The sequence below is a fragment of the Hippocampus comes genome, unplaced genomic scaffold (assembly GCF_001891065.2).
Source record: "Hippocampus comes isolate QL1 unplaced genomic scaffold, H_comes_QL1_v1.1 scaffold20, whole genome shotgun sequence".
Lineage (NCBI taxonomy): Eukaryota > Metazoa > Chordata > Actinopteri > Syngnathiformes > Syngnathidae > Hippocampus > Hippocampus comes.
In genome coordinates, this window is record NW_017805462.1 from 1,488,458 (window position 1) to 1,501,612 (window position 13,155).

The following is a 13,155-nucleotide window of genomic DNA, read 5'->3' on the forward strand; positions in this document are numbered from 1 at the left end:
GTCGGTAGAAAATGTGTCAAAATCATCAGAATGATGTGGTTGTTATGTTTTGATGTAGGTTCAGTTCTTATGTTGTCTCAGAACACAATCTTCTGTCGGTCTTGAAAGAATGCTCTCAAAAGGGTAACCGATATGGGGAAGCTTTGAAAATGGCTGTCAGTGAATGGGTTAACGCTAAATAAACTACATTTGCATCCAATGATTTTAGTTTCATGGAAATCATTCATGTACTTTATGCAATCATCTTCCTGACCAAAACTACCAGACTAAAATTAAGAGTGTAAAAAAAAATTGCCTTTTTATTTCCAGTATTGCGAAGGGGGGGGGGGGTGTTATTGATAGAATATTTCAAAATAGATTTTTTTTTTCCCCCATGTCCTCGCAATGAGTCGGCTAACAAGCTGTTGTTGTTCACAGTGGTGACCAAATATTGGACAGTGAATATGTGATGGTCACCATGGCAACCCTAGGCTGCTGCAATTGGATGAATGTCAAAGACAATCACTTTGAACATGGACGCAGCTTATTTCATGTCATCTGGAATCACTTTATTCCTTTGTGCGTGTGTGTGTGTGTGTGTGTGTGTGTGTGTGTGTGTGTGTGTGTGTGTGTGTGTGTGTGATGATGAGTCATCTTTATCCCATGATGCACAAACAGCGGTCGCCTGTTACCTTGACCGATACACTGTGAAGTGTATCAATGCGCAAATGTCCTCTTAAATACAAAGCAGACAAATATAAAAGCAAAAGTCACGAGGCTCAAACGCAGCTTCGGTGTACCTTCACATGCGCGGGCACTGAACACTTCATTAAGGTACACCTGTATGAGACCTGAGGCAATAATAAGTATCCATCCATTTTCTCAACTGCTTATCAAATAAAAATAATCGTGCTCACTTTTGATTGACATTTGCGCTTATTTGAATATTTTCTCGCAACACACTTAAAAAAATAATCAAATCCCAAAATGATTTTTAGGCGAATCCTATTTTTGGACTCATGCGGCCGGGGTTCCGGGAATTTGCCCCAAAATGGCTGCATCAAACTAAAATGACCGACTTCCTGTTTAATTTGGGGCACAGGTTCTTGAGACTTTTTTGTTTGTCCTGTTGTGATCGCCATAGAGGTGCCCACCAAATTTCACGTGGCTCTGTCACACTGGTGCCAAGATTTGTTTGTATTTTCAGCTTTCCAGTGCCTTGTTATTGTTCATCAAAGAAGGATGCCAACAAACAAACACAATAAATGTCAAAAATCGGACCACTTTTGTCTCTCACTGAACATCCTTTTGTGGAAACGCCACTGTGCCCTATCGTCCATGGGTTTATAATCCAATTGTTCATCAAGAAGTCTTGTGATGATTTGAACTCGGCGTTCACAACAAGAACACGATGACATGTGATGCTGTGAAAGCACAGTGAAACACTTGCTGAGAGGTTGCATTTTGAGGACATTTTCTTAATAGGAAGCCAACGTTTTTTGGGCCACAGGACTTTATCACAAAATATTGAAATCTTAGTGTGTCTGTCATCGACATCTGTTATGATATTACAGCAGCCTCAAATAGGGGTTTCCCTGCTCTTCAATGAAAGACCAGTTTCCCCACATTTTGATTCCCCCCAACAAAAGTTGGCAAAAAATTCCATACAATTTTTGCTTCTTTATTTTTACCTAAAAAACATCAAAAATGTTTATTTGCGTGTTGAAAATTTTGAAGATACATGTTGTTTTGTCCAAATTCTTGAGTTTTTTGTTTTGAATCTCAAATAAAACCAAACATTTTTTGGTTTTTTTTGGACCAAAACAAAACAAGAAAAATGGATTGAAATTGTTGATTGAAAACTTTTTTGTTTAAAGAACAGGACAACAAATCTATTAATTTGTAGCTGTTTTTTGTTTGTTTGTTTTTTGGGACAGCACTTACATTTAAACGTGAACATGTTTTATGAGCAATATTTTGCTGTGCGTGTGTTTGTGTGTAATCCCGAGCTGTGCGCCGCACATTAAACTTAATGCTCTCTTAATTACTTTGAGACAATAAAGTGTCGTAAAGTTTACGGTGGAAAAGTGGCACATTTTACTCCTTTTGTCATAAAATGTACTTCTGCATCAATATTGCAACTGGCCTGCTCCAAAGTGAGGCAACAAATCACGCGTATGCCTGTGTGAGCATGTAGCTATCCATAGGCTAGCCGCGTGGTGCTAATATGGTTGCCAGAGAGACAGTTTGTCACACACGTCCCTCGTGCATTGCCGCTAGATATGAAGTCGCTGATCTTTTTTGAGGGGGAGTGGGGGCGGTAATCATGTGACCATCCTGCATTATCAATAGGATTCTTGTTGAAGGGCTGGGGGCATCAAAAATTATCAATGAGTTTTTTTATTGTACTGGTGTGGAGTGCCATTCGGAAAAGAAAAAATGTATATGTTGAAAAAGAAGTCATGTTTTTAAAAGCTGGAATTTTTTAAAGATAAAACTAAAACGTTTTTTTTTTTTGGAGGGGGAATCTGAATTTTCAAGGAGGGGCAAAAAAAATTATTTTTTTTCCCGAGTTTAATATTTTCATTAAAATACCAACATTTTCGAAGAGAGAGTATTTTCTTTTTCCCATGGTCGAAAGTCAGGAAAAAACTGGATGGATTGATGAATGGATGGATAATTTGAAATAATCTTTTTGAAGAATCTCCCAATCATACATAATGAGAGGGGGGGGGTGTTCCACAAGGCTCCATTCGAGAGCCTCTTGTTTTTTTTGTTGTTTTTTTATGTGGGGCGGGCGGTAGCCAAGACAGATTATAGACAGCTTGACATATAGAGATATAGAGATTAATTGGTTTGTTTCATAGTTGTTTCAGTCTTTATTTTTGGGTTTGGTGGTTTGGGTTATGTGGTTTGGTGGGTTTTAGTTGGTTTGTTGTTTGGTTGGATGATTGGTTCAGTTGGTTAGTTTGGTGAACTGATTCTTCCTGATTCTCAGCAGACCAAATGATGTTGTCATCAGTACTAAATGTGTGTGTGTGTGGGGGGGGGTGAAGTGTGAGCCCTTAAATGTGATGTGACATTCCCCCAAACGCACCTTTGATGTTGACATCCTAATGAGACACAAATCAAGAACATAAATCAACAATGTATGGAACCACAAAACCTCTGATAAATATTCATGAAGGCTGCAGCAGTAGGGTGGGGAGCGGGAATGACGCATTTAAATCTGGTCTTTGCAGGTATGCCTGATCCTCCCTTTTCCCTTTTTGCTGTTGTGCCTTTTCCCAGGAACTGTCTTTCGTCAAGCCTCTGATTGGCTCAAGAAAGCTTACAGTTATGGGTTATAGTGCCACCTGTAGCATACATACCACAGACTGTCAATCACGTTTTTACGTAGATTAGAGTCTTAGGGATATGCTGAAAAGAAAAAAAAATGTGTTATTTTTTTCCATAGAAAAAAAGTATGTCTTTCCAAGAATAAAAATGTATTTCTTCCCCAAAACAAGTTGTTGTCTACATGATTTAACAATTTTTTTCAAACGTCATAGTGTTGCATTTAATGAAATGTATTTTTCAAGTTTTTTTTATATATATATTACAATAATTGCTTGAAAAATGATCAGTTTATTTTAAAAGTCTCACTTTTCAAAAATACAACTTTTTAAAACACACACCTTTTCTTCACTATTTCAAAAAAAAAAAAGTAGGGTTGTTTTTTTTTCGGAGGGGGGGGGGAGGCTGGAGGTATAATATTGTTTCGTGATGTCACTATGTCATAGGAATAGCTGGATGAAAAAAGCAGACGATGTTCAGACCTCCGGCGTACGCATCCTCCACAGCCGGAGTGGAAAGCCTGTCCCCGTCTGCGCTCGACAGCACTTGCGCCGCTATTCCTCCGGAGAGTCACCCCCGCCAAACCGCGCACTCTCGGAGCGCTCGGCTCGCGCTTTGCTTCCTGCATGTGAGCGCTTATATAGCGGCCTAAAAATAGCTCCGGCGCGGCCCAATGAGCAGTGAAACCCGCTCGGGGCTGCGCAACCAACCAGGCCAGGGCAGAGGCTCCGGCTGCGGGCAGCCATTGGTGCCGATAGCACCGGCAGGCGGGTCGAGCGCTGCCCGCAGCTCATTGGCTGGAGCGCACTGATACGTCACGACGTCACGTGGTTCATGTTCGTGTGTAGTTGTAACCGCGAGAACGAAGAGGAAGAGGTGAGTTGAGAGGGAGCTGACACTCGGGAGCAGACTTCAGTCAGTGACCGCTGCGCTCCGCAACCAGCGCGACGTACACGCGCACGCAGGCACGCACGTACGTACGTACGACCACCAGGCAGCCTTCTGAGATGGACGTCATCCCCATGTGCAGCATCTTCCAGGAGCTCCAGATCGTGCACGACACCGGATACTTTTCCGCGTTACCGTCCCTGGAGGAGTACTGGCAGCAGGTAATTAATTGCACGAGAGGAAAAAGAAGACTTCAAATGTTTGTGTTTGTTTGGTTGTTTGTAAGACCCCCAAAAAGGGACCCAAGTTGGCGCGTGCATTCGCCGCCAACTTGTTGATTGCATTTTGCGTCACTTGTTCGTGGAGCGCGATGGCGATGTGCGTACCCTTTGCAAACTTTGCATTCGCGACCATCGTGCGTGCTCGTGCATGAAGCTGTCATTTGTGCACGCGCGGCGAGCGACAGCTTTCCAGCTGATGAGATTTATGCGATAAATTGCTTTTGTTTGTTTCATGGTAATGTAAAAATAATAATCCTTGCATAGCAGAGCAATGACGCTGCTTGTCAGACCTCCTCGAAGGCAGGCAGGCAGGCTGGCCAGCCTGGTGCCAAGTTCCGGGGATAGACATGCGTGCGTGCGTGAGATATTGCGCGTGCCTGCAAGGAGCTGTCACATGTGCACGCGCGCAGACTGACAGCAACCCGACTCTATATTTCCACTTTTTTAAAAGCGGCTTTTTCATCGTGAAATAAAAAAGAATAGGTCGGCTTTAAAAGGGGCTTTTTCATCGTGAAAAAAAAGAATAGTTTCGGAGTGGAATTCCGGACCTCCCCCAAGGCAAGCTCCGATGGTCGACATGCGCGCGCGTGGAGCTGTCACGCGTGCCCGCGCGCAGACTGACAGCTAAAGCGAGAGCAAGCACGAGAGGGAAAACTACCAACCTGGAACGTTCATTTTTTATTTTCATAATGAAGAAACAAGAATAATGTGGCGTTGCGCAAGCGCTTCAATGCGGACGCTTTGCATTTAAGTTTGAAACAGGAAAGTCCAGATATAAGTTTGGATATCATTGAGAAATAATGTGCTCTCGTGAAGGGTTTTAATACGGACGCTTTCAAATTTCAGTCAGCCGAGAAATTGAACTGTTTTGAACAGCAATGAACAGTTTCAACCACTAAAAACGACTTGTGCGGATTCAGAAAGGTCATTTAACATCTAAATCGAGAAATGATTTAATGTGGACTTTTTACGATGGAATGAGCTCTCCACGCTGACCAGGTTTCAGACAGGAAAGAGCAATTCCAACCACCAAAAAAAAAAAAAAAACAACAAAAAACTTGGGTTACTCTTCAAGAAGTTTGTCCAAATAAAGTGCTTTGATATGAACTCTCAATTCCAGTTAGCTCTCAAAGTTGGACCGTTTTGAACAGGAATGAGCAGTTTCAACGGCCAAAAGCAAATTTTGATTTTAATGAATGCAATTTGACATCCAAATCAAGCAATACTTGAGCGCCATCGTGAAGTGCTTTAATGCAGACTCTTTCGAGTTCTTTCATCTCTTCACACTTGAAAGTGAACTCGGGAACAAATTGAATTTCAATCACGAAAACATGTTTTCCCCATTCAGCAATACAATTGCCAACTAATTTCTTAATGAAGAAATAACTTGGTGCCACGGTGAAGTGCTTTGATGCAGAGTCATTGAATGTCAGTGAGCTCTTCATGTTTGCCACTGTTTCAATTTTTCCTTCCTTGTTTCTCATTCAAATTCAAAATCCTCGCCTTGAAGCGGAATGGCTCCTGTCAGACTTCCCCTGAGACAGGCCCGGAGCCAAATTCCAGCAGTTGCATGCTTTGGTTTGCAACATTTCAACTTGGAGTGGGATGCAGCTCTGGACTTCGTGTCCACATTCTTCTCCTCAACACGTTTTGTCTGGGAATGCCGCTGCAGATTCCTTTAATGAGTCATCTTCCAGTTATCTGCAGCCGTCGGAATTCTGCCCGCGCTGGACCCACAATAGCGGCTTCCAAAGCCCCCCCGCATACATTCCCAAAGTGGATCTTGCAGTATTCATGCCGGAGCTTTTTATGGCGCACACACACGCACACACAACCATTCCCTGACTGCCCCCCCCCCCCCCCCCCCCCCCCCCCCCCGCCACCACCAATCTCGCATCCTCCTCGCAGGTCCCCGGCGTGCGATGTTATTTCTAGCCATGCCTCCAAATGCATTATTAAATCCACATTATGCTGAATAATTGATGGTGCTAAAAGATCTACAAGCACTTGGCCCACAGACGGCAGTTAGCAATCCTACATCGGGAATGTTCGTCAACGCGCATGACATCGGCATGCGACGCTTTTGCTTTACTTCCTGGTTCGGCTCGCTGCAGTTGCAAAAGGAATGGAGAAGGGGTAAGGAGAGCTGCCGGTGTCACGTGGCGCTTTAATGTGGACTCTTTCAGTTTGTTTGTTTTTAGCACTTTGTGATTGAAAATTTTGACTAGAACAAGGAAATCGAACCACTGAAACACATTTTTTTTACGTTCAGGAAAGTCATGTTTATTCATGAAGGACTTTAATGCACACTGTTTCAGTGTCAGTGACTGCCCCGCTTTGCAGCGTTTTGAACAAAACTGATCCATTTCTACCACTAAGATTCACTTTTACGTTCAGTAATGAAATTTGATGTCTAAATCCCCAAATAGTTCATGAAGTGCTTTAATGCACTCATCCCGGTTCAGCAGGTGCTCTGTGTTGTAACATTTTGAACAACCTCTACCTTGTTTTTATGTTCAGGAATATAATTTGACATCTAAATAAGGACTGTTTCATTGTGCAATGATGATGTGCTTTAATTCAGACACTTTCGATTCCAGTGAGTGTTCTGCATTTCACTGTTTTGGACAATAGTTATGAATTTCAACCACCACAGCAAATGTTTCACCATGAATAGCTTTAATGCAAACTGTTTCAATGTCAGTGACCGCTTCACATTTGGACATCCTGAACAAGAACAAGCAGTTTCAACCACGAAACTTTGTTTTTATGTTCAGTAATATGATCTGGGATCTCAATCAAGAAATAGTTTTGTGGCCAGGAAATGCTTTAATGCAGACTCTTTCAGTTTCAGCGAGTGTTTAGCATTTCACCGTTTGGAATAAAAACCACTTCCTAATTTCAACCACTGAAGCAAATGTTCTTGTTGAAGAATGCAATGTGACATCTAAATCAACAACTCGTCACTTCAAATCATGAAGTGCTTTAATGCGAACTCTGCGTGCTGTCTCTTTGTCGAACATTTCTCTTCATAACTGACAAGCCCGCGATCGGTTTTGCCATGTGTCCTGCGCACTTTTGTTCCAAACAGCATGAAAGTCAGTTGCACACGTTTATTTAAAACAATGAGCACATTACTAAGTACACTCTTATAACAAAAATGACAACTTCCCTTTCCTCATATTGACCTTCGTGTCTTCTTGTTGTTGTTGTTTTTTTTTTTTTAGACATGCTTGGAGCTGGAGCGCTACCTGCAGGCCGAGCCGTACGTGTCGGCATCCGAGCTGAAGTTTGACAACCAAGAGGATCTGTGGAGCAAACTGATGCTGGCCTGTGGCGACAAGGCGGCCGACCCCAAGCTGGCCAAGGAGGACGAGGAACCCCCGGAGAGCCGAGACGCCGCGGGCTGCTGCTTCCACTCGGACGCCAGCAGCGAAGCGTCGGACTGTTCCGAAGAACTGTCGCCTACCCTCGACTTCCCCGCCGGCTCGCTGGCCGATCTCCTGGGCGACAGCCCCGAGGAGGACCTGAGCGCCGCCTGCGCCGCCGCCGTCATCATCGGGACGCCGCCCTCTTCACCCGAGCTGGCCAAGGAGGGCCTGGCGGGGTTGCAGGTGTGGGGGGGCGGCGGCCATGCCGGGCCGCATACGGCGGGGAAAGGCAGGACGAGCGGCGGGGCAGAGAGGGCGGGGCTCGTCGGTGGGGAAGCATCGCCCGACGGCAGGAGGCGAGTGCACAGGTGTCTCTTCAACGGATGCAGGAAGGTGTACACCAAGAGCTCGCACCTCAAGGCGCACCAGCGCACCCACACAGGTACGCACCACACGGGACACTTAATACCTGATCAAACCGCATTCTGAAAATACACTCGTGCCTTGAAGTACGAAAGACCCGACTCAATCGTTTTCCAAGTTAGAAGCTGTCGTTATGGGGATTTTTTTTTTCTTTTCTGCTAGCCTAATGCTAATAGACAATGGACAACGGCATAGATAGCTAGCAAATAGCATAGAAAGTATTGGTATTAGAAACCTTTCAGCAACGGATACTTCAACACAACCATGGACAAACACATGTAGACAGACAATAGAACAAGCAAGACTTATAGGCGTGTATTCTTTATCTTCTGCAAAAAAAGCGACTAATATGACTGTAGTTCATAAGGATTTGTGACCATCCGCTACTATAAGAGGTATCAGACTCATTTTTTTCCCAGCACAACAGAGAGTTGATGTCCCCCAAAAATAGTCAAAAGCCTGTGTCTCCGGAAACCTTCCCGGAAGATGCCTGCGCACCCCCTGGGAGGCATTTGTTTACATCTCCACTTCATTCTTTTACACTTCAGTCTTCCTGTCAGCCTTCCGCAAATTTTTGCAGCCACACACCCCTTTAAGAAATTCCCACTAAAGTTGACTCACGCGCTCTCCTCAAACCCAACCCCCCCCAAAAAAGTCAAAACAAAGGCTGTAGGTCCAGTGAATTTTAGCTTTTTGAAGCAAATTTTGAATGTCATGTCAAATGAGGTAGAAGGTATTTCTTCTTTTTTTTTTTTTTTTTTTGCCAAATTGGTTTGTTTATGAGTTCAACTTTTAGATTTGAGAGAGGGAAATATCCTTTGATGTTGTCAAACAGACCATGTTTATCCTGCAAACACGGCTGACATTTCGTCCTGGGAACGCCTGCCGTCGGGGAAAAAAAAAAACCCACAAAAAAAAAAAAAAAGCGAGATGGGAATTGTGCTCTTTGCCTTTACTTTCATGAGCGCGGTGCCGCGCCGTCACCGTTCACATGTGAGCCTCGTCAACTTTGACCCGCAAGCGAGCTGTTTACAGCTTCAGTGGCTCCCATTCGCGGAGGAAGTCGCATTCCTCGCATCCTTGCCCGACCATGTGAGCGCACCCCGCCCCCCTCCCCCCCACTCCACCACCATTAATGCCACCACACGCTCACACACATTACATAAGCTGCATACCACAGCACCCTAGCTTGTTTTTCTGCTCAACTCACACTAGTCGGCAACATTCAGTATCGTTTTGTGTCGCAGGAAAACGACACATGAAAAATTATCCTTTGAAAAGAAGCAATCTGATGCATGGATACTATCCCGATGTGAGCGAACAAAAATAGCAAGATAAGCTAGCAGCATTTGATGTCTTAACTATACAGGCACAATTACCATGACGCGTGAATACGATATAGAAATAAATAATGTAGACAGAACATTGCATACTATATCTGTCTGTGACAACAGTGGCAGCATTAGTCAGTTGAATTGTATGTCATGCCATAAACTGGACGTACATTAGCCATCCTAAATTCAATGACAACTCTTTCAGCCGCCATTTTGTTGTCTTTGTTTGTGCACGGCGACTTAACGCGGTTGCGTGTTTTTATGGTTTTGCGTGGCAGGAGAGAAGCCGTACAGATGCTCGTGGGAAGGCTGCGAGTGGCGCTTTGCGCGCAGCGATGAGCTGACGCGCCATTTCAGGAAGCACACCGGAGCCAAGCCATTCAAATGCAGCCACTGCGACAGGTACTTTATGAACATTGTTCTGCTTGGGGGAAATAATCGGATTTCAATCTTGTCGTTTAACAACTTTTTTCAACCGTAATTTCATCTGTGAACTTTCTTGAGTCTCGTAATACCTTTTTTGGAGGGGGCCCAAAAATGGCTGACTTTATTCTTGACATTATTTTTGCTGTGCTACGTGCTAATGCTACATGCTAATGTCACAATTTACAAATGGAAATTTTAGCAGTTCGGCCTGTGCCGTCCTCACTAACGTGCTGCAACTTTTCTCACTTTTGCTCAGGTGTTTTTCCCGCTCGGACCATCTGGCCTTGCACATGAAGCGGCACATCTAAGACGGCGGCGGTGGCGACGGCGGCGGCGTGGAAGGCCAAGGCGGGACAAATCGGGCAGATGTTTCCTGACCCTGTGTGGCGTCAGCGAGGCCGGTGGGGCGTGTCGACAAGGTACCACGGCGGCGCACCGTGGCGGACGACGTTCCCGTCAGCGGGGGGGGAAAAGCAGGACGTACACGCAGGCTCTCGTTTTGCACCGTACTCAGTGCCTCCGACAGCTCGCTGTGCTGGAGCAGGAAAGTTCCGAAAAGGACGGAAATTCGTGTATGGTGTTTGGCGCTTTTTTTTTTTTTAAGGCCCCCTCCCTACCCTTGGCCGGAGGATCTTGGGACTTTTCGGGGGCGCAGCGGAGTGTTTGGACTGCGGATGCCTGCGCTGGTTTGCTGAAGTGCGGCGTGCATGGTGGACGAATGGCGTCTTTTTGTCTCCGTGTGAATGAGAAGAAAGCCTGGAGAGCAACGGAGGGTTTCTATGTTTGTTTGTGTGCCCTCTGGAGGACTGGAGGTGGAACTACAGCTTCCTACTCATTGGAAAAAAAAAGACAAAATAGAAGAAAAAAAATAAGAGAGGGAGGATTTTTTTTTGGGTGCAGCTAATAAATGTGCAATGTATTACGTAGCCTGTCTGAAAACACGCCAGAAAGCTCATTTTTGTTGTTCAAGCAAGCGAGAGAAATTCAAAGCAATGAACGTCAACAGTGGGAAGTGGCACAGGAGTGTCAAGGACACGCTGGAAAGGAAACTCATTTTAATCTGGTCATTTTACAACTCTGATCAAATCCAATTCCCCCCCCCCCAAAATTTATCCCGCCCCAAAATTTGACTTCAATCTTGTAGGATTGTTATTATGATTTCTTTATTTTTTTATTTGTTTTTACAATTCAACTTTAATATTGTAAAATGAAGGTTTTTTCAGTCCAAAATGAGATTGAACCTTGCGAGATAAAGATTTTTTTTTTTACATCAATTTAATCCAATTTTAATCTTAATGGAAGTATTCTGACTTTTCTGATCCAAAAAAAAAATCTGTATTTTTGTCATATTAAAACTTTTTTCCCTCAAAAAAACCCAACTAAAATCTTGTCATATTAAAACTTATTGAAATGAATTACTGAATGAATGATAAATGAATTTGTACAATTATGACATTTTTTCCTCTGAAAAGCAAGATTTTTAAAAAAATCGTAATTTTGTGACTTTTTCTCCAGAAAAAAGAAACACTCCAGTTTTGTCCAGTCTAATCTGTCCCCACAATCACAAGAGATTTATTTGTCTTTATTCTTCTCATCAAACTAATACTTGCCGCGAAAAACAAATGACTTGACTTTAATCTGAAATAATATGAATTTCTTGAAAAATCTTCCAGCATGGAACCTTTTTTTTTCCTGAAAAAAAAAACCTGCGATTTTCTAACTTTTTCTAGAGCAAATGTGAGTTTAACCTCATCAAGTCTAATTTATACTTGGAATAGTATCTTTGGCACGTTTTTCCTCATGAAGATTACTCATCTCCTAATAGTAAAAAAAAAAAAAAAAAAATCTAGAAATCAATGACATTTGAATTCTCCAATCTTATTTTTTTGGAGCAAATGTGAGTTTAACCTCATCAAGTCTAATTTATACTTGGAATAGTATCTTTGGCACGTTTTTCCTCATGAAGATTACTCATCTCCTAATAGTAAAAAAAAAAAAAAAAAATCTAGAAATCAATGACATTTGAATTCTCCAATCTTATTTTTTTGGGGATAGAAATCCACCTTGAATCCTTTTACAACTTCCCCTCTTGAAAAATCAGACTTAAACCTTGTAAAATTCAAACTGAAGCACAATAATAATCATAATAATTCTATTCTTTTGAAATCAATCCTACAGGGTTTGGATTTAATTGCCCTTTTTTTCTTTCCAGTGTTTTCTTTCGAAGGTGTGTCGCGTTTTTTTGGGTTTTTTTTTTTTTGACTGAACAGCTCTGTCATGGTTTCGCCCTTTTGTTTACGTGTCAACAACACATCACGTGACTTGACATGCTCCTCCCTAAAAAAAAAAAGTCACATCGCCAACTAGTTTCCTGGCGTGCAAAGTGCAGCGTGTTGACCGGGTTTAGATGTCACATCAATGCTGTGGGGAGGGAAGGGGTTGCATGGGGGGGGGCTCTGTTCGCATTTGTTGCGATTGCAGGATGACGTCATTGGAGAGCAGCTCCCTTCACGTTGCTATTGTTGAAAGACGCATAACAAGGCTTTTTTTGTTGTTGTTGGGGATACCACTTAATAATAGCGCTTTTAGAGGCGAGTCGCCTTCACTTTTTCTTTGGCTTAGACATGTCAAAACAAAGCGAGAGGAAAAAAAGTGCACTGTTGACCTTCCTGATGCCTTACGCAAGTGGCCTTGTCCTACTCAACACACACATGCAGTCCTTGAAAAAGCTTTACAGACGCTCATTTCCTCTCAACCGACTCTCCCCCCCACCCCGCCACAATAAAACCCGCGCATCACAGTCAGAAAAAAAAAGACAGACATTTTCATTTTTGATGATTTTTTTTTCTTCTTTCAACTGAGTCAGACAGGAATGTGTGGGCGGCCTTTGCTACTGTGTAGGAAACCTTCGGCTCCAAGTCAACCAGAGAGCTTTCAAAATAAGATGACAAAATTATTTATATGTGAAAATGTGGCTCCCCCTTTTACATTTTTGCATTTTAACCAGTCTTGTAATATTATGACTTTTTTCCTCAGGAAAAAAATACGAAGACTTTAATCGATGTACATTTAAGATGTATTCTTTTCAAGTGATCCAATTAAAAAGTTAAATAAATG

At 43.0% G+C, this 13,155-nt stretch overlaps 1 protein-coding gene across 1 annotated transcript; it reads left to right on the top strand.

The window, feature by feature from the left end:
* The first annotated feature begins 4,162 nt into the window (after positions 1–4,162).
* LOC109518908 (Krueppel-like factor 6) lies at positions 4,163–11,883 on the top strand. Its single transcript, XM_019875073.1, has 4 exons — positions 4,163–4,424; positions 7,712–8,297; positions 9,891–10,014; positions 10,295–11,883. The coding sequence occupies exons 1-4, from the start codon at positions 4,323–4,325 to the stop codon at positions 10,344–10,346; spliced, it is 864 nt and encodes a 287-aa protein (XP_019730632.1). The 5' UTR covers positions 4,163–4,322; the 3' UTR covers positions 10,347–11,883.
* Positions 11,884–13,155: the final 1,272 nt, after the last annotated feature.